At 43.4% G+C, this 27,150-nt stretch overlaps 1 protein-coding gene across 3 annotated transcripts in view; it reads right to left on the reverse strand.

The window, feature by feature from the left end:
* The window catches only part of MTMR6 (myotubularin related protein 6), a 544,203-nt gene that overhangs the window by 93,395 nt on the left and 423,658 nt on the right, over window positions 1–27,150 (reverse strand). For all 3 annotated transcript variants that reach the window (XM_078657106.1, XM_078657107.1, XM_078657108.1), the window contains 3 exons: window positions 26,186–26,311; window positions 23,049–23,098; window positions 9,382–9,582 (listed from right to left, as the gene is read on the reverse strand). In XM_078657106.1, coding sequence (XP_078513232.1) covers window positions 9,382–9,582; window positions 23,049–23,098; window positions 26,186–26,311 — 377 coding nt within the window. The remainder of the gene's footprint in view (window positions 1–9,381; window positions 9,583–23,048; window positions 23,099–26,185; window positions 26,312–27,150) is intronic.

Genomic DNA, 27,150 nt, shown 5'->3' on the forward strand with positions numbered 1-27,150 from the left:
TTTGTGTATGCAGCTCGAATTTAAAAGTTCTGAGGCAACTAGTTAGCCTATCGGCCTTAATGTTACGATACATCAGTAGTTGGGTGTCATGAGAGTACATATGTCACATGATGCCGCTCTATTTAATAAACTGTGCTAGTGGGTGCATGTAACAATTACGGGCCTGGATGAAAAGGCCAAAACCTGAGGTATACAACATTCTAATGATGAGGGTTCTGAGCAGTAGGTTTCAAGTTTCACATCTCGTGTATGGTTTTCGGTGTTAATTTTAGCCATGTGTAAGCGGTGCCTGAAATACCGAACCACTCATGCAAGAAGAATCCTGTGGTCCATGGTATTGAAGACCACCAGCAGGAATAACAATATGATAGCCACAGACTGGTGTTGATCGGTTATGATTTCACCTTAAATAAATGAAAAGACAAGAGGCATTTAGCAAAACAGGAACAAGTTGGTTTAATTAGCACTGGCACTGAGGTCTGGTTAGCAGGCCTCAGTGAACTGTTAGAGGCGAAAATCAGATGCTAGTAGCTAAAAAGGGGGAAAATAGGAGGGGTAGGGAGGGGTGCACTGAAACAAAAGCCGTTTACTACAGTCTTGTATGTGACAATGACCAGAAGTTCAATTATTTTTTTACAAGAAACGGCGGGGTGGAAATTTATCCAAATTTGGTTTCTTTAATAGAGATGATACTACAGCCATTTTAGATCTTCAGGAAGGCTCCTCTCTGGGGAGGTGCATTGATTACGTAAGGAATATCTTCAACCAGAGCTTCAACACACACCTTGATCTATCGGGCAGGGCAGGCTTCATTTACAGAACGTGATTGACTACATCATGTAAAAAGACAAATTTATATGCCTTAACTTTTGCTAGTGAACTGAGATGGACTTTTTAAATAGGTCCCAGATAGATATTGTTATCCTTTCTATGTGGGTTTAAATGTCCTTTATTTTCAATAGAAAATAATCTGCCAGTATAAAGGCCTGGGAATGAACTACCCCTTCATCATACTTGCTAATGAGTAGCATGCATTCCTTATATATTTGTGACAATTTGCTGGAGGAACTAGTGGCCAATGAAATAAAATAGCACACTATATTATTTAGCCATTTTTTTCTGGATTTCATAATTGGTATTGGGGGAATGTATTTTGCAGTAATCAATGGCGTCTAATGAATTGCTTCAAAATAGGGTTAGAATTGCACCTTTTACACACTTCTGGTCTCTATTATGAGAATTTCCAGCCTCAAATAACAAAACTCATTAAAAAAAAAAACATAGAGGGACTGTTCATTCGCTGCCCTGTTTAACAGCCATTCATATTTTGCAAAGGCTCATCAATGCAGACAGCATGGGGCAATTGGTTAGCTCACTTCAGGCACTGGTTCTCTTACAGTAGATGACTACATTTTGCCTGATCCCATTTATGCAGCAGTCAAAATGAAGTACACTGCAGTGGCAGGGATGTTGGGCCTATAATTTACGCTGAGAATCCTTTTTTCATTCCATTCTTCACCCTTTTTATTAGGTCTCGCCTAGCAACGCAGCGCATGCGCTGCCCGCCTTGGCGCGATCTATTGTTGTGGGTTTATCGGCGGAAGGGGGACAGGAGATCTGCACGCCCCCGGACAGGCGATGTGCACGGCTCGCGGCGTTTCATCTCAAACGATTTCAGCTGCTGCTTGTTTACTCCTGCACATGCTCTGTTTGTGCCCTCTGATTACGTGGTGTTAACAATGTCTTTGTTGCTGTTTTCCTTGCCTCCCCTCCACTGCCCTTGTACCTGCACGGTTTCACAACATGCTTTTGCCCAGCTTTTTCGCATTTATTTTCTAGTTCACTCAGTTGGACCCCTGCCCCGGACACAGGAGCTCTTTATGTCTTCCCTGCCACGCACCTTTCAAAATGCCCTCGTTTGTTTGTTTTCCCTCCCCTGCTGCACACGTTTCAAAAAGTCCCTTGTATTTCTTTATATGCTTGAAGCGGCCGCCTGCCATTTCCATTAGCTTTCATTACTTTTGTTACAATCGCGGCACCCGTGCCAGTGCCGCAATTGTATCAAAAGTAAAGAAATTGGGGAAAAAATATATATTTCTTTACTTTTGATGCAATTGCGGCACCAATGCCGTTGACGCAATTGTAACAAAAGTAATGAAATTAAATTAAATGGTGAGCGGCCACTTTCAGCATGTAAAGAAATAGGAAACAAGTGTTTATCTATTTCTTTACTTTTTATACAACTTATGTACTTGATACAATCTAAGGCTGGGCAGCCAAATGAGGGCATGTTGTAACAAAGGTCATAGGACAACTTTACGTTCCTTATTCGTACAAAGCATTGTTTTAAGACTTTGAAGTTAGTTATAGATCAGATACTAAAAGCAATCCATGAAACTAATAAACCGTGAAAATTGTGTATTTCTTAGCAAAAGAGAATCTTAGGCTTGCTAAGCTGCCGGGACCAGATGACGAGGTCACGAGAGTCACTTTCGGCCGTTCTAGGTTTTTTATGCATTAGTACCCCAAGACTTGTGCTGGGCCCCTGCTCAAACTTGTAAACCGTGAAAATTGTGTATTTCTTAGCAAAAGAGAATCTTAGGCTTGCTAAGCTGCCGGGACCAGATGACCGAGGTCACGAGAGTCACCTTCGGCCGTTCCAGGTTTTTTATGCATTAGTACCCCAAGACTTGTGCTGGGCCCCTGCTCAAACTTGAAAGGGTATAAACTCGGAGTCTCAAACACCTCAATGACCTTAGCTAATAGCCAGAACTAGCGGAAGTCGATAACCCTCTTAATATGGGGTCAGGTGGTAACTGTATCATTGTTACGCGGTTAACTGATCTTTGCGAACACGAGTGCAATAATGCATAAATGTTTGCATTTTTAATATGACCAAAAAACTGCACATATTAGAATACAAAGCGCTACGAGCTAAGAGACAAGGGCTTAACACCTCTTGATCGTCTTGGAAAGAGGATGGTGGTGGTGTTGACTAATGGGTCACATTGGTTACCTTCGGTGGAGAGGGAGCAAAAGCTGAAGTTATTTTATTTATTCGTGGAACAGCTTAGTTCAGAAACACAGCACCCAGGGGAAGAGACAGAGGCAAAATTAATAGTTGCAGGTTGCGTGGCTCTTCGACTGATGGTCAAGTTAGTGAACACTTCCTGGTTCCTGCTCGAAATAGGCAGATCCCACAGCTCCGGTACAGTCACTAAGAGGAAAATGTAATATAGGTCTAGTTTGAAGGCTGCAGGTTTCGAGAGGGCATGCGCTTTAAAATAGATTAGATGTATTTATTTTTAATGGCTCTTTCAGTAGCCTGGAATTGCCATGCTTTTATTTTGCATTTTAATGTAACTGAAATTATACAGCGCTTACTACTCCTACTTTGTGTTTGTGGAAGAGTCTAGACTACTTTACCACGAGTCGGTGCAAATTCTATGGTAGTGCTTGCATTGGAGATTCTGAGTTCTTTCTATAGTACTCAGGTGCTTACTTTGTGTTTTCCTCTTTTTCGATATTATGTTTAAAATAAAAAAGTGTTAACCCCCCTCCATATTACTAACCTTGGCCTAGATTGAATTTTTGTGACTGTCAATAAAAAGCGCATTCATTTATTTATTTTTTTGGTATGGTGCTGCAAGCCACCAGAAAGGTTCAGTAATTTCGCTACAGCACTTAGTAGTGCTTAACAGAGCGTAATTTTTGTTTTTTTGACTGAATGAAGGTGCTAGAACGTGTCTTTTACTGCTATCTAACCTTAAATTTAGCCAGACACTCTTTACTTGGTACATACATAAAGTATACATAGCCACTCTACTTAGGTAGGAATGGACGACAAAATTGTGCGTTAAAAAACGCATTACTGAAAGTTTGAGGAATTGGCATTGCATTACTATTTGCAATGTCAGTAGCGCAACCCTTCACTAATGCGAGCGCCAAGAAACCAATTGGTGAATGCGCGCGGTACCAAATTCCTTTAACATAACATAACATAATGCATTGCAAACGCTTGTTCTTTTTGCCATTTTTGTGTGCTTAAACTACGCCTTGAGGTTACAGTAAATCAAAGCGTATAGTACACATTCTTTGTGTCAATAACTCCAATTATATGGCTGCTGCCTATAGGTAGCAACAGTTTTTTCTTCTTTTCAGAGCATATACCTGCAAAACAATGTGTAAAATTCGATCAGCGAACCAGCTAGCCACGACTGGTCCTATTTGCTTTGCCAATGCTTGTTGTTTGAATGAAGATAACTGCGTATTGTGCCATCTCCAATTAAATTCTTTTTAGGAGCAAATTGGTGCATCATACAAAGTCCTCCGCTACTACACCCCTGCTAAGCTTTTAAAGTTTAAACTGTGCAAAAGTGATGCTTGTGAAAGATGCGGACAGGATAATGCAAGCTTTCTGCACCTGGCCTGGGAGTGCGCGGAGATTCGTCGATTCTGGAGGAATGTTTTAGAGGCGCTAGGACAAATGCCCATGACAACAGTCATGCAAATGCCTGTAGTGGCTCTCTTAGGCTACACAGCAGACATACCCGCAGCATATCGAAGATAAACAGCATTTGGGATCTTTCTAGCTAAGCGAAGGGTAGCATGCAAATGGGGGGGGGGGGCTAAATTTAAGGACTGGATCAGGGATCTTCTCCTCTGGCAGGAACATACATTTATATACGCAGAATTACTGCCCACTGCCTCTAGACCAAGGGTCATTTGGGACCCATTGCGCACATATATACTTGCACACCCAGAGGCGACCGGCGACAAAAAGGATTCCCCTGCCTCTACTGATTAGACAAGGCAGGCCCGAGGATAGACAACAAGAGACAAACACCCTCAAACATACATGACCCCTCCTACGACACAGCACATACCCCCAGGACCTAGGGCTGGGAGTCGAAGAGCTGAGGCAATAGGGAATGCAACACTATTAAGCGTGAAGCTAGCCTGATTCGCTATCCCATTTTCACAGAACTGACTCTCTACCAAGCAGTAAATATACTAAAAGTGAAAGGATGACATCGATGTTTATGTATATAACCGTTAATGGAACTCTCAGAAATGTGAATAAACTGTATGCACACTGTATGCTGCATTTAAGAATTGTTAAGCAAGTCCTCCGCTATATTAATTACATTTTATGGTGTTGGTTAATGCAGGGACATTATGTACGGTAATCGTGAGTGAGATAGTAATTGAAAACTAAATGAAAGAAGTATGCCTTTCTAACTGGGTGTAGTTGCCTCCAAGGCACCATTGTTATCGCATGGTCTTGTCAAATCAGACGCTTAGGGTTCTCCCTGCCACCCTGTGAGTCATTAAAAAAGTAGGTTGTATTACATCATTAAAATCACCTGATCAGATATTCAGCTGTTGATGAATGTATTTACTTAAAAAAGATAGCTTGCGAGTGATAACTTGTTTACTTTCAGTAATGATCCTAACAACACAAAGTGGGGTGCTCTCTGCTTAGTGCAATGGAATCATCACTTCTGTACACATTCGCAATTACAAAAGGCAGCCTTAGGCCACACATGGACCTGCATGAATATCTCCAGGTCAGACTGCATGCAGCATGCTGTTACTGCTTCCTGTCTTTGACGTTGGAAGTGCCCCCAAGCGGCAGAAATGACCCTCCCTGGATGCAATCATCTTTACCTTGCTGCAGGAATATCATATTACATCACAGACGAAGACAGGCAGCAAGCCCCATCCTGATTAATGCTGGCATATTCGGTGCTGGTCAGTGACTTTCAATGCGATACGTAAATGCAACCAGCCCTGCTCAGCCTGTCACAATGACAATAATGAGAGGTTCATAGCAGGATCCTTCTGGAGGCAACCAGAGCCATGCCCGGCGATCATTTGTACAATTATTAAATGAGCCAGTGATTTATTGCATGTAATTAAATGATGATGCAAGAGCAGAGCGTTCTCACTTTTCAAGCAGTTCTAAAAACAAGCTGCATTCCTTACATTCATTTCTTTCCAGAGGTTAGTTTTTGTATCCATAATTCAAAGCTGATAATCTTGAAAACATGTTTTTACACGAATGGGACAACATGAGCCCTACCTCTACTTATATCTCAACACTTTGCTCTCAAGCATCGATTATCGAGTCTCATGTGTACCGCGACTTCTTGCATTTGATTTACTTTGTTCCACTGAGCAGTGAACGCTCCGGAACCAGAGAGAATCGAAACTCTGGCATTTGGTAAGAAATGACAGAAAGTAGCAGGCTGTATGAAGCCGGGCTCTTTGCAGACTTCATCAACGTTTGATTGCACGCAGTTCTGCAAATATAAGCATTACTACATCATTGCAGTTGTTTTTGCAAACACGTTTTGATTTTTTCATGAACATTGTACCTCTGGGCACTGGTACAAGTATAACTGACTGGCGGATGACTTTTCGGAGGCTCTGGGTTCATGTTATGTTATGACACGTGCTCTTTGAATGGTGCAGTATTTAGCATCTATGGGGCTTCCCAGCATGGGTAGCCTCGGTTAGCAGTGTTGACGCTGATTGTAGGTATACTAGTGATTAGTCACCGGTAGAGGTCTCAGTATCTCCCTATTTCTTTGCGTGAACGAGTGTTCAGTGCATATATGGCTGTCTCCCTGTCTTAGAAATGAGTCTGTGTGCTCCTCTGTCCTTTCCATTGTTTGTGTCCATCTATCATTTAGCGTGTTTTCCTCTCTTTGCATTGGCATTTGTGTCCACCTGTCACAGTATTAGTCCATGCTCTATTCTGGTATCACTCTATTCCCTGTCACGGTGTTCATGTACCGTGCCACACTGTTTCAATGTAGCGGTTTCACAATCCCAAAATGTAGGCATCCTTAATCAGTGTATTCACACTTCCAGTGGTGGGCTCTGCACTAGCGTCAGGTTTTGCCCATTTCTCACTGCTGTATTTGTTTTGCCGTCCAAAAATGTAAGCATCCCGAGTGTATTCACTGTCCCAGTGTCGGTCTCTACACTGGTTTGCCTCTTCCTCACAGGTGTAGCTGTTGAGCCGTCCCAAAATGTAAGTGCCCTCAATTGGTGTATTTACTATCCAAGTGTCAGTGCCTGCACTAATGTTAGGTTTCCCCATTTCTCACTGAGCAGGCCCTGTCTCTATTACTGTGATTCTTGTTCCACCAAAAAGTATGTTGCTGGTGCCCGGGGTCAATGGACTCTCTAATCCATAACCAATGTATTGCCTCTCTCAGGGGCTTTAACTACTTGTCCATTGTGCATGCCTTCTATTTCTGAATGCCCTTCCCTATCCTGTTCTCGATATAAACTGATATTTACATGAGACTGCAACCATGCTGAGTATTGGGAAAATGAAGCTGCCATTTGTCCTGGGGTTTCCATACAATAAACTGCTGGATGGGAGGAGAAGCACTGTGAGAAGTAATCTGGCCAGTCATGTACAATAAAACAAACATTAAGTTGAATACAATTATTGTGTAAAAGAGCAATTCAATTTAACAACATGTTGTGAGTTGTCTGAAGCAGAGTCTTGAAATAAGCTGGACTTGGTCAGCTAGAGACATTGTTGACACAGTAAACTAAATTTGTACCTGAACTGCTCAATCTGAAGAAGCCTGGCAAAGACACTTGCTGAAGAAAGCGTAACTAAAAGAAACTAACCAACTGGTCGTTAGAAATCCCCAAATAAACGTTTCTGATTGTTTTAAAGACAGACTAATTGCTTTGTTTATCAATGCTATATTGGCACATTTCCTCAAATTCTATTATATTTATTAAATGTGTATTTTATCCAGCTAAAATAGTTGAATAATGAAATCCCAACAAAGCCTGAAGCCCAGGTGCTTTAAACCTATCACATTCTTGCTACCCTCGACTACCATTACCTGAATGTTATCAAAGCTTGAACTAGTTCCTCTCCATCCTCAAACTGAAGAAAGATGTTAGAACAAGACAGGGGCCACGAGGAATGCCACAGAAGAATTGCTCCTGTCCAGCTCTACTAACTGAAATACAAGCACGAGTCCAATGGCGAGTATGCCACTCATTTTCAAAAAGAAAGTTACGAGATCCCGGGTTGAACCAAATATTCTATTTGGCCATGGGAAGATGGTGTTAAGAGTATTAAAAGTACTACTAGAAATAGATGACAGCTGGGCTACTGTCAAAGCCGCTGGTGTGTGCTCGTTGGCACTAAAAGAGGGAACAATGTTGTCCCAGCTCAAATTCATTGGAGGCCATCAGCAATGAAGCAAACCAACGTATTTTATCAGTTCCTCTTAAAAAGTACTGTACCTTAACAATAAATAAATACATAACTCAGGTGAGGTGGTCACTAATGGAAATGCTTTCTGGGCACTATGACCAGCCTTCACGGAGGAATGAGCTTCCATCCTTGCTTAAATGCAGATTCACAGATTTTTTAAATTCAGAAAAGGTATCCATATTAAGCCTGGAAACCTGTGACAGTCGCAGGTTTGCGCACACACACACCTAGAAAAAGGTGAATTACTATTTCTTTACAAGCAGAGTCATTTCTACATGCATATCTGTACATATTGTATAATTAGCCATAAAGGAATATGGAACATGTACAACAGGTTTTTTTTTCCTTCAGAGAAAATATTTTTCCTCTTGGAGAAACTCTTTCTCCAAAACTCCCAGAGATGTTGCGTATGTCGCCTTCTCCCCATCCAGCAAAGGTATTTTACTACCCTTACCAGAAGTACATTTGTGACCATTTCCCGGGTGAGGAGAGGGTCACAAAGAATTTTGGCAATTTCCACAAACATACATTTTGTAGAGTGACAATCTTGCAGGTCAATGCCAGTATGTAATGCTAACTGCCTGCCTCCTTTCCACCTTTTAGTACATTTATTCACCATAAAACCTCGGTGTAAATAAACACATTTAAGTGTGAATACAAATTCTGAGTTGGAAAATTAGTTCTACACTCATATGAAACAATATCTGTGTGTACGCAACTTATACAAGCAAATAACCTTGAAAACAGGGCCCCCGTCTGCGACAATAAAATATGATGAATTTTATCTTTAACATGGTGCTATGCAGAAATGTGTAAACCATATATCGGCTAACAAAACTATAGTTAAAAAAAAAAAAAGGTTTTGACCAGGCCCTCAATAGAAGCATGCTTCTATTGGTGATCAACTTGTGGTAAGTGAACACAAGACTCAGATCTTCTAACATTGGTTCACTTTCAAAAAATTAAGTCACTGCCCAGTATAAAAGTGCTCACCCCTTTTTAAACATACACCTTTACAACAAAATAATGAGAACTTGGGAGAAAGGAGAAAGTTCTCCGAGCTTACAAAAGTTTTTTTTGCTGTTGCTGCATGCCTTTCTCCAGATAATTTTTCTACTCACTTGAGGTCTTCTCGCTCTTTCTGACAGTTTCCTAAGAAGTTTCCAAACTGGCATGAGTGAACGTGTTCGTGGATTTGAAGAAGAAAAGACTCGTTGAACTCGAAAGCCTGAGGGAACTGTTCAGTTAAATGCCAGATGCATTCCAAAAACTGAAGGAAGACCGGTGACATTTCCTTCGGGTCACCATCCAACTGACCATATCTGCAAGAAACAATTCTTTTTAAGGCTCAAACACACAAAACCAATAACTGGCATTCTCAGTAAACTCTGGAACTTCAAACATGTTCAGTACACATAAACAAAAAACCTTACAGAGCAGAGTAGAGTGGTACTGTGTAGAGTGGTGTAGAGTGGCACTGAGTGTAGTAGAGTGGCTTGGAGTAGTATATAGTAGCGTGGCGCACAGTAGCGTGGCGCAGAGTATTTTCATACAGTAGAGTGGTGCATGGTAGAGTGCAGACATCAATGATGTCGCCGTGATGTCACAGAACACAAGTGATGTAATGTGTGAGGTCATAAGCAGTGCATCGTGGGGACGCACGTTATAGTTAGTTCTGCTAACTATAAGTGGTTAGTTTTTGTGTTTGTTTGAGTTCAAAACGTTGTGTTGGCACTGAATTAAAAAAACAGCCAACTGTACCTTTAAGTAATATCAATGCCTTCTATCCTCCTCCTATTCATAACGAACCTATGTCAGATGAATGGCTGCAGATGATTCAAACTCTTGATCTCCATAATTCAATCAATATAAGCCACACCAGTCGGCCTGCTTTCCACTCCAACAGAAGTGGTTCTGTCACAAAAAGCCAGTGTATTGCTAACTTTACCAAATGAGTCAATAAGTTCTCCTTCTATGATACACCACTGCTTTAACCCCTTCCGCGCTAATGACAAAGCCAGCTCGTCATGGGCGTTACCTGCGCTACGCGGATGACGAGCTGGCTTTGTCATAAACAGCGCATTTTTGAAATTCCAGCGCACAGCGGGAAAACGCGGTTGCGGTTAATATTCTAAAGAGTACACTGGCGACAATTAATCCGAATCAGACACCCGTGGTGTCATGTAATCAACCAGTCTATACAACAGGTAAACAATTACAGTGGTTACTATCAGAACAGGGGGGGGGTGGGGGGGGGGGGGGAGAGGTGTGGCGCCAGGGCGACTGACGCTGGAATCTGGGGATCACGGTTCGATCCCCGGCTCCGGCGGCAGATTAACCCAGCACCATGTGACTCTGGGCAATAGCTTGCTTAATCTTCCCGACGGCCCCCAGCGCCTAGAGACCCTTATGGGTGATTGTTCGCGCTTAACAAATGTGGATTATTATAATTGTATGGGGAACACAACATGGTACTCATGATGGGAGCATTCCACATTGAAATGTAATTCCTTGCAGTTTCAGGAGATTGGTTTATTGATCGTGGCTGGGCCAATATTTTAATTGAAGCCAATGTTACCAATGAGGGTAAAGTTGGACAATGTCTAAATGGATCTTGTGTAAATCGATCCAGCTACATACACAAAGTTAATGTTGCGTTGCTGTATATACTTTTGAAGAAGGCTTATGATGTATCTACTGATGGACAAATATACATATTTTTTAAACTTCTGTTTATTAATTTCAGGTGTAAGATGTCAACTTCAGCATCTTAAATTCAATTCCTTATACAATTCAGGTCCCTCTGCATCATGAAACATTCTTTGCCATCTCCTAAAAAAGTGTCAGTAGCGGTACAGCATGTTAGTGAGTGCATAACACAGTACAAGGTGCCTGGGCTCCCCGCATCACAACATAATTCAGTTTCATAGCTTTACATCTGTTCCCGCACAGCAGTTCTAACTTTCTATATACATACGTGTCCGTTAGTGCCTGTCAGGGCACTCAGCCGAGAGCAGCTTTAGGCATCTATATTATCATATCCCTCATATGTCGCCCTCCACGAGACTCCGCTGATTCACACCCACTTCAGTCTAATACACTTTTGCTTTATCACTTTAAGTCTTTAAGTCAGGTCTCTCGGGTGTGCGATCAAATAGCACTGCAATGGGGCCCATATATCCCTGGGTCTGGAGAACACGGGTAGCAGTTCAGCACTAGTCGTAAGGCTTTCCTGGCAAAGTACCAGGTCAGCAATTCTCTCCTTAAATTTAGGTGCCAGTCCTCTACCCCATCTGCAGGCCACCCTCCTTTTAGCCATTAGGAGCGCCAATGCAGTAAACTTGCGATGTTCTGCTCGCAGGGGCTTAACACATCCCAGCAAGGCCATCAGTGGAGCGGGTTCTACGGGTGTATCAATCATTAATTGTAAAGCGTGAAACACTTGATCCCAATATGCTCTCATCCCGGGGCAACCGTAAGCCAGGTGTAGAAAACCAGCACCCTCAGCAAGACACCTATCACATCTATCAGATTTTCTCAGCTTATATTTGCACATCTTGGCCGGGGTATAATACAACCTGTGTAGAAATTTATAGTGTAATATGCGAAGCCTGCTGCTGGCCGACACACGCTCAGTCTGCAGACAACAAAACTCTCAGTGCTCATCAGTTAGTTCAAACCCAAGTTCCTCACCCCATCTTGTGCGTGACAATGGGGCTGGCATTTCCCTCTGTGTGTGTGTATTGTTTTATATATCAGGGAGACCAGTCGTTTAGCTGTGGCAATTCCCAATATTAGCTGTAATGGAGCCAACGCTTGCGGCTCCACCGGAAAATCAGGAGTAAGTGAGCGAATTACCTATCTAAGCCTAATATACAAAAAAAACATCAAGCGGTGTCATCCGAACATTCTGAAACTTATGTTCGACAGTGCGGAATTGGCCATTATCATACAAATCCCCCCAGGTGTGAGAGCGAGTTCGCAGCTGAAAATTGTGAAACACGGCTTCCTGTAGCAACGGCATGTCAGAATGGTAAGTGAGAGGTAACAGTGACGAGTAGAACATGGGGATATCCAGCATGCGCCTTATACGCTGCGCTGCCATGCTGCTATTGTGCATTTGAGGGCGGTGGGCTCCCTATCTCTGTTGCCGATCAGTACATATAAGGCACCCTCTAAAGGAGTGGGGTGTGCGAGCCAGTGCTCCGCCGCAACTTGAGGCATATATCGTGGTTGCTTCACCCAAAACCAAGCGTAGTGGGTTTGTGCACTCGTGAAGTAAAGTTCGAAATCTGGTATGCCAAACCCCCCCTTGTGAGTAAGGTTGTGTCATTCCATTCCATTGCAATCTAGGTTGCTTGCCTCCCCGACTTCAGTGTCTTAAAAAACAGAGCTCCTGGGTAAAACGGAATGTTCAAAAAAGGTATAACAGCTGGGGAGTACCACCATTTTTATCAAGGACGCGCGTCCTGCCATGGAGAGGGGCAGCGCTATCCAGCGTGTGACGCAGTCCGCTACCTGAGATATGGCCGTCCCATAATTGACCTCATAAGTTCCTCCCTATTTCTGGTAATTCGTATTCCCAGGTACTTTAATTCTTCCTCACATCATTCCAAGGGATAATCCAGCTGAAAACATAATGTAGCTGTCGTCAGTGGGAAAAGGCTTGATTTCCCCCAATTAATTTGGATCCCCGATAGCTGTCCAAACACTATGAATTCGCTAAGGATCGAGTTCAGATTATGCTGTGGATCTCGAATGTAAAGAGTGATATCGTCTGCATAGAGGGATATAAGTATTTCGTGCTGGTTACATCGTAAAGCTTTGTTATTGTGGTGTTGTCGCAATTTTGCGGCAAGCCGCTCCACTGCAATAGCAAAAAGTAACAGGGAGAGAGGGCACCCCTGCCGGGTCCCCCTTGTGATGCTAAATGCTTGTGATGTGTGTCCATTCACTAGGACCTTGGCTACTGGCAAGCAATACAGTAATCTGATCCACGAGAGGAATAGAGGTGGGAAGCCCATACGTAGCATCACACCAAAAATATAATCCCACTCTATAGAATCAAATGCTTTGGTGGCGTCTAAAAATATCGCAGCCAAAGGGAGGTCCGGCGAGACGTTATTCAAAACGGCAAAGAGCGTCCTCAGGTTGTTTGAGGTAGCCCTCCCGGGCACAAAGCCTGATTGGTCAGGGAGAATCAGGTTCTCCATCAGCAAGGTCAGCCGGGTCGCAATCAATTTTGCCAGTATCTTGGCGTCACAGTTAAGGAGGGAGAACGGCCTACAGGAGTCGCAATGTTCAGGCGATTTCCCCTGCTTCAATTGTGATATTATAAGAGCCTCCTTCATAGTAGCAGGCAGGTGACCAACTTCCAACGATTCCTCATACACTTCCCTAAGGATAGGGGCCATCAAGTCTATGTATGTTTTGTAAAATTCGACCGGAACTCCATCGGTTCCGGTGGCTTTCCCAGATTGCATACTCATTATTGCGTCCCTTACTTCGTCTGATTCAAATGGCGCACATAGAAAGGCTCTCTGCACGTCACTAAGCCAGCCCAATGCCACGTCATCCAGAAAGCCGTCTAGATCTAATTCAGTCAGTCTGTTTGTAGTATAGAATTTTTTGTAACGGCTCAACAAGGAATTAAGTATGTTGGCCGTGTCTCGGCAAGTTTCACCCTCTAGGTCCTCAACTTCTACTCCATAATTAGTGCAGCGGAGTTGCTTCACCTTTTGCGCCAGTACCTCTCCAGGCCCATCTCCTTCAACGTAATTTCTGGCCACCCAGTATTTACCCCGAAAACGCGCTTCCCTCTGCGCTTCATCCATATACTCTGTAAGCTTATCTCTAAATACAGCCTGTGTTGAGCCAGTTGGGCTCACCGCAAGCTCCGCTTCCAGTGCTTAAAGGTCTGTCTCTAATTTCCACAGGTTATTTTGTATATCCTTAAGAACTCCGGCTCCTTCCAAAATGCAGATCCCCCAAATCGTGACCTTAAATGCCTCCCATATAATTTCAACACTATTCACAGTCTTTATTACGCACAAAAAAATCCAGTATCTCCTCCCGCAGCTCCTCCTGAAATACTGCGTCACGTAGTATAGGGGCATGAAGTCGCCAAGGGCTCCGCGGTGTGTTAAAGTCGGAGGAAGAGAGTGTTAGCAACACTGGGGTGTGATCCGAGTAGGTTCTAGCTAGATGTTGTACTTCTGCTATCGCCGGAGCCACCCCTCGATACACCAAATTGTAATCTAATCTTGCCCATGACTGTGCCTGTGCTGTAAAATGCGTACCCTCCTGCGCATGTGGGTGGGCATATCTCCAAGCATCTATCAACTGATAGGCAGAAATGTGGCCTGCACCACTACCTGCGCCCTAATGTAGTGGTGTGGTGCAGTATGGGACCTGTCCAGCTGTGGATTATATGTAACATTAAAGTCTCCCTCCCCAAATGACGTGAGGTCGTCCGTATTCTGCCCATAGCAGCAGGCCAGTGTAACTGATTTTGATCCCAGCCCTCCCCATGCGAGACAGTATCTGCCCTGCAAGTCCCATGACGCTCCCACCAAGTGAAATGGCACCCGCTTTATAATTTAAATTGCAGTACCCCGTGCGTATGTGGAATAAGAGGAAAAGATTCTATGGTCCGCCCACTTACTGGCGAAGGCATTTGGCTTTTGGTGTGCGAAGTTAGTCTCCTGTAACATGGCTATGTGCACATTATGCCTATCCAAGTATGATAGTATATGTCTGCTCTTTCTAGGGTCGCCCACGCCTCTAACATTCCATGTAATGGCATTTAGGGCACCTAAGTCTACCTTAGCCATGGTCCGCTAATTCTAACGGTATACTGAATGTTTCCCATACAAAACGACCCAAGTTTAGAACAGTAACAAACACTTGGTGCAATGTTCTTTTGATGCTGCACAATGATTCCTTCCAACTCCCTTCTGCGCCCATGTGGGAAGTTCCCGAAGTCTAAGATCCTTACACAACTAACAACCCAAACCACACCCATCCCACCCACTGAAGAAACCCAATCTTGCCAGAACTTTTCACCCTCCCTCCCCCCAACAGAGTCAAAAACTTCTCCACAGCCCTTGCAAGCAGTGTGCTGTGGTCAGCCACTGGGGAATACCCATTGGGGGGCATTTCTAGTCGGCAACACAGACCTTCCTCATCCCCAAGCCCTCTGCTGCTGTGCTACCCGGGCTCTTAGGGGTGGAGGAGTGGGGCCTGGAACTCGTTGCTACTAGGTCAAATGGTCAGCATATAATGTCTCACATAGTTCCTGCCGCTGAGGTCATTATTACACAGCAGTCTACTGGAGGCCACGCTGTATACCAGATTGGTGCTGCCGCCACAGCCTCATTGCGAATCTTCCTCAGCTCCTGTAGAGCAGGATTGTTGGGAGGCCCCTGGGTCGCTACCATTCCGAATCGTGCGCCTCACTGTCTGAAGGAAATCCTCCACCTGCTGCGGATTGGTGAAAAATTGCTGCTTCCCCTGATGTGTAACCCTAAGGCGCGCCGGGTACAACAGTGCATAATCTATTTGTGCCGCTCGCAGTTTCTTCTTGACGTCGATGAACTTGCGACTCTCCTCCTGTACAATGGGTGTAAAATCCGGGTATATGGAGAATGTGATACAGTCATAGGACAAGGACTGCTGCGGTCTCGCTGCTCGAAGGGCTACGTCCTGATATCGATGATTCAGCAATCTTGCAATGATGGGACGTGGAGGATTACCGGGTATTGGGCATGGCCCAAGAGACCTATGTGCCCGTTCCACTATGAACTGCGTGGAAAAGGATTCCGCCCCAATGGTCGCTAGCAGCAGCTTTTCGACATATCTTCCATCCTGCCAGTGTTTCCCGATTCTGGAATTCCAATCAGGCGAATGTTATTGCGTTGGCTGCGAGCTTCCAAGTCCTCATTCTTGGCTGCTATTATTTTCAAAAGTTTATCCATACGAGTGAGCTGTGTCGCATGACTGGCGGTGACATCGTCATTATCAGATATGCGCCTCTCTGTTTCTTTAATACGTTCCTCATGTCCATTCAGCTTATGCGCTATTGCATCCATTCGCGATGACATTCTGTCTATTTTATCCACCACTGTAGCAAATCCGTGCCGTACTTCCTGCAAGATACTGTGCATATCCGCAGCCTGTGGGGTAGCTCTCCCGCTGGTCTCATCTCTATTTTCAGTGTCCTAGTCATCCTGTGCAGGCCTGTTCACTCTCCTCACTGTTTCAAAGTTGAGCTAGGACTGTCTAGTGTAAGGCTTCCCCATGTCGCCACCAGCGCGATGCACCGAACACTTGAAATCTTGTTTTAGCCTTTAACCCCTCTTTCCGCCTGCGGGTGGTACTGATCGAGCTAGTAAAAGCAGGGGCAGCGCAGTATAGTATAGCTCCGCCACACAGATAGAATTCTCAGGCCCTTTGATGCAGTATCATGCCCTCCGCTCCCAAGGTATCCTGTCGCTGTTTACCGGGCAGAGGTCCCGCTACCTGTGGGAGCCTTCTCCTCTTTGCGGCTTCTATGCTCCCTGATCACCCACTGTGATGGGGCCGGGTGGGGAGGGGGGGAAGGAAGTCCTGATTCTCTGCCCTAGCCTTGCAGTATTAACAGTCCATGTCCTCAATTATTGTCCATAGTATCGTTACACTCCCCCCAAGGCGTCCACAGCAGCACCAACCAAGGGCTCCGCTCAGGCCGTCGTCTCCAAGATGGAGGTCTATCGGTCTTCCTCTCAAAATGCCGCCTTGGAAAGATTCTCAGTTTCACTATGCCGTCTGCAGCGTGACGCGCAGTTAATCGGCGGTGAATACTGCCCCCGTATTCTTCTCCAGGTCACCTCTTTGATCAATTCAGGAGTTGCACTCACTCGAACTATTCTGCACAGCCTGCCACCACAAAGCCTCTTAAGGTTCTCAAGGGTACGACGTACTCAAGCGCTGCATCATATGCACACAATCTTCCCGCTCCAGTCACGCCAGTAATTCAAAGTGCGCTTATCCCATTTGCAGGTCCCCTAACCCCTGCAGCGCTCTCAACAGTCTCAGCAGCAGGGTCTTGCTTTCCCGCTGCCCAGTGTCCCAGCACCGGCTCTACTCCGGCGTTATTCAGGCTTCTCATCGTCCGATCAATGCGCCGAGTGTAGCAGCTGCCTTCTTTTCAAACGCCCGCTCAATCTCCTACCGTGGTGAAGGGCCTCTCGGTACGCTGCGCCTGGCAAATCCAGTGCGGATGCTCCCGTGACTCAGCAGATTTTCAATCCATTTGACAGGATAAATGTAGGATATTTGTTCCAGACGGCAGGAGCCTCACATTAGTGTGGCCATTCTGCGTGTGCGCCCTCTAGCACCCCCCACTGATGGACAAATATCTGTGAAAGAATGGATTACACAAAGAGTTGCAGAGTCTGTTCATTTAAAATATAGGTATATTACACTTCAACTCACATTACTGCTATTCCAATTTCTTGATACCATTCGATGAGCAAATTCTGAGAAGTTTATTATAACCCTGCAAATGGTCTGTCCTTGGATGTTTGCTATGGACCACATCCACTATGCCAAGAGGATGCCAGTGCTCATTAAAACACGTGTCAAGCTGAAAACAAGAACTCCAGATGTTGAAGAAGAATTTTCAATTGGATATTTTGTTGCTTTAAAGAGTGGTAGACCGTATTCCTGCATCTCTCAAGATCAGATGCACGAGCAATGCAACAAGGCTATAAAATCAGACGGCGTGCTAGTTAGTATTCTTGATAATCCTAGTGCATTGATGAAATGGATGGTGTCTTGACCTCTAATTGCCAACTTACTGGGACAATTCAATGAAGAAATGCAATCCAGTGAAAACGAAAATAACTGCATACACCATGAAGACAACGTCTCTCGCAACACTCAATTTGTAAACTATGTTAAGGAACTTACACAAGTGTTTTCGCATGTTAACTGAAATCCTTATGTCTGTGGTATTGGTGAAAATCTTATGAATATTGCATCCAACTTAATCATGAGTGATATCCTAATAATATTATTTGTATCTTCATTCTTTTTGAATAAAAACATGTTTTAATGTTTAAATATTACAAAATGATTTTTTACAGAATAACAAAAAATATAGCAAAAATACGCAGGGTGTCATTTAAAATGTAGTAAAATACTTTTGGTACACCCTGTATGAAGTGCCCAAGTGCCCCTAAAATAGTAACAACATAAACTAGACATTTTTTGATGAACATGATTTTTGTTTGAAATTTCTATCTTTACCCGTTTAAAAGTTAAGGGGGGGTGAGCATGTTATGTGGAACTCTCTGTATGTCTACGATATATCTACATACTTATCATAGTGTACTATAAGTCAATAAAATTTCAACATTTTTGAAATCCTTGGCTAAAAAAGCATTACAATTATGTGCTGGAAGACTAATATTATTACATTTATGATAATTTACTGGGCCTTGCGGTGGCCATTTTGTACTATGACATCACACGCTAAAATGTGGGGTCAGATTTTTGGGGTCTATATCAAAAATAAATGTTTATATGACCACCTAACACTGTACCTAGTGCTAGATTAGTATCACATTTTGCATGATTCTGGTGGCTGTTGACTAAGGTATCTCACTAAAAGGGCCACAGTGTACAAGACGCATCAAGAGTGCTCACGTAATACCTACAGCAACTACATTCCAATGGCTCACGTTGGAAGTGATCATTTAAGATATGTTGCAGTATATACAAAGTTCTGCAGCTCATAACATCTAAATAACTCCACAACCAAATGACTGGTTCAGGGTAACAACGCAGGAAGCACAGCTTGCACCATTATGGATATTTGAAAAGTGCAAATTGCTGATAAGCCTTTTATGCTGTATTTTCCAAGTGTTCATTCTCTGTTTAGCCTACTCATCGGGAACAAAGTATTTCTTCTTATTAAGTGCCCCGAGGTCAAGCAGAAAATAAATACGTAAAATGCATCGTATTCTGTGTTTGGTGAGACGCACTAGAGCCACTTCTGTGGTTTCTCATTCCTTCTATTCCATCTGTGTTCTAGCGTTTCTCTCAAATCCCCTTTTCATGCTGTGAATTTGGAATCCCTTGACCTCACATTTTGTCCTTATAGTCTCTTCGGTCTTTTTTCAATTTCTCTCTGTGGTCCAAAATCACCAAGTGGATGGGAAGTTTGAGTGCATTCTATGACAGGCCCCCAGTAGTATCTAGCACATGTAGTCTCCTTGTAAAAAGTTATTATAACAAGCATTTGCAATGCAATAGGTCTCGCAGCATTAACGTTTGAGTTATTGGCATTGTATATGACAATGTGTTGCATTACATTTTTAGCAAAGTCTGTATTGGTGTATGAAGCTCTTACATCACCACCCTTTAAGCCACCGTTCATCGTGCGCACAGCACCACCACCTTCAAGCCACCATTCCACGTGCACACAGCACCACCACCACCACCACCTTTAAGTCTCTGGTCCTCGTGCACACAGCACCGCCACCTTGAAGTCACTGGTTTTCGTGCACACAGCACCACCACCATGAAGCATCTGGTCCTCGCGCACACAGCACCGCCACCTCAAAGTCACTGGTTCTCGTGCACACAGCACCACCACCATGATGCATCTGTTCCTCGCGCACACAGCACCTCCACCTTGAATCAACTGGTCCTTGTGCACAAAGCACCACCACCTTGAAGCCACAGGTCCTCGCCCACACAGCACCTCCACCTTGAATCAACATGGTCCTTGTGCACAAAGCACCACCACCTTGAAGCCACAGGTCCTCGTGCACACTGCACCACCACCTTGAAGCCACTAATACTCAAAACAGATATTACCCCCGAATTATCTACACACCACAGTCAACTGCAGTGCATGCTGTCAGGAGGTTGCACCCCAAAACAGAGATATCTCTTGTAGCCCGCTACACACCACCCTGCAGTCACCAACACAGGACAGACCCCCCTACAGCTGGGGGCGTGGCCGGGTGTTATGGGCCCTGGTGCAAGAGAGGAAATGTCCCCCTGGCTGCTGTTTGAACCATAAGATAGATCAATACTCAGGGTTCAGTCGGAGCCCTCAGGCCTCTGGGTCGCGGTATTACTGCACCTGCTGCACTAATGGACACTCAGAGTCGTTCCTTGCGATCCCCGGTACCCCATACAGCCACCTGCAGGACTTTATCTGGAGATTTCACCCCAGAAAAGAGGCATGGTGGTGTTCTCAATACTCCAGCGTCCCTTATTGCACCCTAGAAATAATACACAAACCACACCCATCTGATCGGCGCTCTGTCACCCTCGGAATGTTTCAGGTCACCGGCTCTCGTTGTCGCGGTGTCTCATTTATAGTGAAACCATGTGAGCTTTTGAGTTATGCACAATTTGTCAAAGCGCGGCGTTCTGAAAGCACGCACTCTAGGCGCAATACAAAACCACGCGGATCCTGTGGAGATATTCTGACAAAACTTTAGGCAAAGCGCTTGCTGTCAAATTAATAAAAATGCTTACAAAGGCAGAGGCATAATATTTAACTTAAATTCCTGTGTGTTGCGATCCGACAATCAGTGTGGAGGTCCCCTGACATATACATATAATCTGTGCTGAACATTACTTTACTTTACCGTGATAAGATACGAAAGCAGAGCGACAGAGCTGCTGAACAGGAGAGCGAGCCCTTCTTAAAATGGCCAATGACTGCAATATGTGCGCGCGCACTCTAAAACGAAACCTAGCGTGGGGGCTGGACTTCCGTCTTGTGCGCGAAGCCTGCGCCCACGGAGTTCCTGGTCCGAGGAGCAGTGGTGACGCGGGGCTCCCATGCCTGAGGGAGAGCCCCACGGAGGCGACAGAACACCGGATTGGCGGTAAGTGGGCCTTGGGGGGCGCTCATGTGTGTGTGTGTTTGTGTGTGTGTGTGTGTGTGTGTATGTATGTGTGCGACGCCGGGGGTGTCTCTGTATGTGTGCCTGTATGTGCGCTCCTGTGTGTGTGTGCGCATGCGTGCAGGGGGAGGTGTGCCTGTGTATGTTTGCGCTTCCCAGGAGACAGCCACGGCGAGCGCGGCGTGTGTCAGTTTCAAATCGCCTCCAAGGCGATGCGCGTGGCCAGGATTGTCTCCTGGGAAGCAGACACGGCGACAATAGGTTCTCGGCGAGAACGCGCTTCCGCGCGCTCAGCCGAGACCTAAAAAAGCAATAGTGGAACATGTCTATCCAATGCTCAAAGAACTGCAAATTAGCTTAGCATCTATGGCTAAACAGCAACTCTAATAGCACTAAAAACTTGCTTTTGAAAATTTCACATGACACATATTTACAATCTGAAGCATCGGGAGATGTAGTGATGAGTAGAATCACCTGATTTATGGTTAAGTGCTGATACTAGGACCATAGCCCATATGTACATGTCAGCAACTCAGACTCTGGACAACATTTGCCATGCTCTTGCCGAAAATCATCCAATCCAGGCAGTAATGTATCTTTTAATAGCAAAATAATGCAGTCCCGTGGTCGGCAGCTTGATGAACACCAGAGCAGCTGCACAGAGACCAAATGGTGGCATTTGTTCTGTCTTGAAAAGTTTACTCCCCCTCTCAGAACGCATAGATATTGCTAGCACACAAGTTATATGACAGTATACATCCTCCAAGGCAACTCAATATGACGCGTCATTATTTTAAACTCCTACCAGGACACAAGTCTAAAGTCAAAATATTGAACTTTTATAGCATACAACTTGATTAAGATTGAATATGTCAAACAAAATCCTTTCTCTTAATTCGTGACTTAGGAGTCTCAGGAGGCGATGTCCCTCCTCTTCTGCTGGAAAGGTAGCACTCGTTATATATAGCCTCTGAACTGTAATTAGAGATTCTGGAAAGGCTCCTCAGGGACTAGGCAGAACCGTTATTGAAGGTGGTGGCAGCTGAGGTCACATGTCAACAGACAGCAATGACTGTATTCACTCATCTCTTGAGCCTTGCTCAGAATTCGTGGCTTTATGTGGCATGATCCTTTCATGGGTGGAGAGGGAGAAACTATTGAAATGTAATTGCTCATAGTCTATCGCAGTGGGCCAGACTCCATTATGACTGTAACTACAAAGTATTTTAAAGAGTATGTAAATAATTTGTGGCCTAGCTACCACACAGCACGTCACACAAACATGTCAAGAAAAGGCCGTCCAAGGTATGAAAATCTAATAGTTTGGGTCTCAAATTATATTTGACCTACTTCAACACCAACTGCTAGCCTCTAGCCAAGGGGTCCCAAATACTGGGTGCATATCTGAAAATTAACAATTTAACCATCACAGCTGCACTACTAATTAAGCAAACCTCTCATACATCCCCACATGTTGATACTCTTTAGAAAGATACTCATCACCATGCCCAATCTACTGCTATGATCAATTACAGTCTTCAAAGGAATAACAATGGCAATCTCTGATCACATAAGCACAAATTAACAAATGAAACATAAAACATAAATTATTAAGGTGCAAGACAATGTGGAAACCTAATCTGTGCTAATTCTACTTCTCCGCATTTCAAACAATTATAAAGGTTTTATTTAATTTTCTGTTGCATGCTATTATGTTACAGTTCTATCTATTTCGGATAGTCTTGGAAAAATAATATTTCATTGATTCTTTTCCAACATAACTGTATAAACTACTTTGAAAAGCTTTTTCCCAATGTTCCCAAATGTTCCCAAATTAGCGATCATTTATATAAAAATATATTGCAGGTGCACCCTACCTTTCAGCAAACTTGTGCCCAAGAGAAATCCAGTCCTTTTCTATCAGTACCTTAGACAGGAAGAGACATTGTTTTCATTGTATAGAAATGAACAGTCCAACACGTTTAACCATATGTATGCATCAGTAACAAGGAGTAGCAGTTAATCTAAGAAGCCCACATAATTGAGTAAATGAACGAAGTCCCACATATACACCAAGAAAAACTAAATGCACACAAGTATAAAATAGGAAATATGGATGTTTTGGAATATGTCAGATTTAAAAATAATATAATGAAAACTATTTGTATCCACTTATGTTCCGGTTTCTTCTATTACAAGTGTGGCAAATAAGTGTTAATAATAACACACCTATTGTATTGGTACTCCATGTATGTATCTCGCATGGATCAAAGGCTGAAACTCACAGCAATATAATGTATTCAGCGCTTTACTAAGGGAGCTATGGAAGGCTAGCCGCAGTAGGATCAAAGGTTAGGATCTATGCATGACAGATAAGGTTGTTCTTTATCCTAAATACACAGTATGCCTCAATGCAGATTTTCCAAGAGGCTGCTAACACCAAGAGATGCCAGAATAACAATAACTGAATCTTTATCACAGAGAATGATTAGTGACTTCTAACATTTGGTACCATGAAAAACAATACTGTTATCAGGATGTTAATATTTGACCTTGATTGCCAAGGACATCTGCTTAACAGATCAGATGACAGCATGAAGATTTGCTATGATTCTTATGGACCATGATCCACTTTGAATGGAAACTGCTTACTTCAACACAGCCTCATACCTTAAGAGCAACTAGGAACCAACTTTTTTATCTTCTTAAAGGCCAAGGAAAAAGAAGGTAATATTTCAAGTATTAGCAACTTGTCTGATAACCTGCACTCTGCTTTCAAATCACTGCATCAGACTGCACAAGCCTATATTTGCTATCTCTTTTTCTCTCTACAGTCGAACGAAGCATAAACAATTGTGCCAGTATTTTGACTTGACAAACATATCCATTAATAATTCAGACAAACAAAATTAAGGAGTGTTAAGAGACACTGAAATCATCACAGACAAATTGAATAATGACTATTTCTCCAAATACATTATCAGGGGTGTTCGTACCCAGCTAAATGTCCACATATCATTCATTAATCCCAGATCACCTTTATCCATAAAATCACAGGTCAGAAAAATATTACACCATTGTGCAATATTAGTGGCATATTCCCACAATACACAAACAAGCAACATATGCCAGCAACAAATATGGATATATATTCGTCCCATATCGGATTCAGGCAAGCTTGATATATTACAGTGATTAGTATTAAGACTAAATAGCAGACAAATATTACTGAATTTACAAATCTACCGTAGAGCTTCGAGCAGGTGGCTAGCACATGGAGGCCTTCTGCATCCTGTTATTAAGACTAAAACAAGGAGAACTGTCCCAACAATCCTATGATGTCGTTTCTGGGAGTAAAATATAGTCGAACATTGAGAAACGTGCTAGCTTTAAACTAGCCAATAACATAAATTGCATTAATGAAAAAGAATGCATCAAGTTCATTAGTGATGTTTAATCATTCAGTTGATCCTGACATTTTATTATCCTACTCAAATCCTGGGGCCCACACTATTGGCCGCCAGATATGGGGCTAGCCCCGACTCCTTCCTTTTCAGCAAAGACACTTGGAGTCACCTTGAATAGTGATCTTTCACTAAAAACTCAAGTGGGCCACAAGGTCTCCAAGTGCGAACGCTATCTATCTGGGCTTGCCTCTCTATCTGTCTAAACGCCTTCAGATGGTACAGAACTACACTGCTAGGCTGATCCTGAGCCAACCTAGATGGCAACCGGCAACTCTATTTCTTATAAAACTCCACTGGCTCCCTGTGACCCAACGCTGCACCTTTAAAACAGGCTGCATGTTTTTTAAATCTCTACATTGTAAAAGTCCTAAATTCATCAATAGACTTATCACGAAGCATGTCCCATCTCGTAATCTGCGCTCAGCTCACCTGGGTCTTTTACAGATTCAGTCTTTCAAGCGCAAGCGTTTAGGCGGCTGCAGATTTGCAACATTGGCCCCCCGCCTGTGGAATGCCTTCCCCCTTGAGATCCGGATCTGTCCGGACCTCATGTCATTCAGGAAAGCACTAAAAACCTGGCTTTATAAACAAGCATATCAATACCTCTGCACGCACTGGTTACGTCCTCTGCTTTTCGATAGCGCCAGGAAACCAATCGGTGTCAGTGCGCTCAACGAATTGTTTATTAACATAACATAACATTAACAAATCATGCAGAAGGAGAGAGGCAGAGGTGGACTCCAACATTCTGATTGCTGGAAGGTCCTTAGCTCACATGCTTTTCGTAATAGTATGATTTGGAAAATATCAGAGGATATCCTATGACTAGATAAACAATCCTGTATTTGAAGATACAAATTTAAAAAACTAGAGTTGGGTAAACTATATTGCATGGAGAGTTTCTCAGAATACTTCAGACCCCAACCTTTAGAGAGTTATACCTCAGTTCCCTCTTTTGTGCCTACCTGAGCTTTACCAGATTCTCGCTGTCAGCCCCAGTTTGACCACTCATGTTATTTGATCCCAGATGCCCATCTGCAGAGACTGCAGAATACTTTTTGTTGATGCTCACAACGGCCTCTCAGAACTTTGGCTTACATACAGCTGGTTGAACCCCTTCCACCTGCACCTGATCAGAGTACGTTGCCATGCTCTAGCATCTCCCATGCACAAAGGTGCTCACCACGACTGCTGACTTTTCAACTGTAGAGTTATACCAGAAAAACTGGAATTGACACAAGCCCAACCGAGACATGCAATATTGAAAGATATGGTCACAGTACTTTCAGAAAGGACGTCACAAGACACACAGAGAGCGCCTAAGCTGCAGTCCTGAACCATGAGGCATTAATATATTATCTTTAAATGCAACTATTCTCCCATCAAGCACGTCATAATCGTTTTTTTCTGTGATATGAGGTTCTGGATTTGGGATTCTGGTTTATCACAACACTGCATAATTTTGTTGATTTACAAAAGCACAACACACCTAATACATATTAGAGAGCAATACAGAGAAAATGAGATAGAAAAAGATAGGAACTCACCATAAATCCTTTGATAGTTCTATAATATGGATCCAAAAGCAATGAGCCGAGTGAGCACACTTGTGAGGTACGATCCCAGCCATCTGAACAATGCACCAGCACACTTGCATATTCAAAGGCAATTGCCTGAGAAGATAAACACAGGATGCAACCAAGTATCAATACATTGAATAATTTAAAAACGATTTACATTATAAACTAGCCACACCACTCATTGATTTTCAGCATAAGTCTCAGATTCTCATGGCAAATGTAAAATTGATACATTGTGGTCATATTTTAAGTACATGTTCCAGTGCTAAAATGCTAACGACTGGAGGGCCCATGTCAACAATGGCAGTTTTCTATTGTTATTTTTACAGGACTGTACCTGGAATATATGAAGCTCTACAGACTCTATGGATCTGAGTTAAGATGAGACATGTTACTCTAATGAAACACTAGATGCGAATCTACTCTTGCAAGAACATTTGTTATACATTTCTTAAAAAGAGGAAGGCACACCACTATTCCTTAAAGTAAGCTCTCATTTCTGCTCTCATAAGCCATCCTATATCCAAAGAGAGTATCCTACTGGATTCATTAGTTGAAAGTCTGCATCCAGAAAATAAAGAAAGGTAGGCCACTCCCTTCAAAAACATGCTCATGTTTGAGCATGAATGGAAGCTTGAGCATTTAGGATGCAACCATCAGGATTTTGTGGAGAACTGGGGGACCATGAACATTTAGGAGGAAATTTGAATATTTGGGGGAGCAATTACTATATATTTGAAAACTAGCAGCATTTGAGATGCAGACTTTTGAAGGACCGACCATGGATATTTTAGGAACAATGAATATTCATAGTATGCAGAGAAAATGTAGGGACCCAAAAATATGTAAACAAAATAAAGAATATTTGGTGGCAAACTATGAACATTTTTGGCGCTGACAGATTCATGGCCTTTATGGGGGAGCAGCAAGTG

Source organism: Lissotriton helveticus, chromosome 8, assembly GCF_964261635.1.
Source record: "Lissotriton helveticus chromosome 8, aLisHel1.1, whole genome shotgun sequence".
Classification (NCBI taxonomy): domain Eukaryota; kingdom Metazoa; phylum Chordata; class Amphibia; order Caudata; family Salamandridae; genus Lissotriton; species Lissotriton helveticus.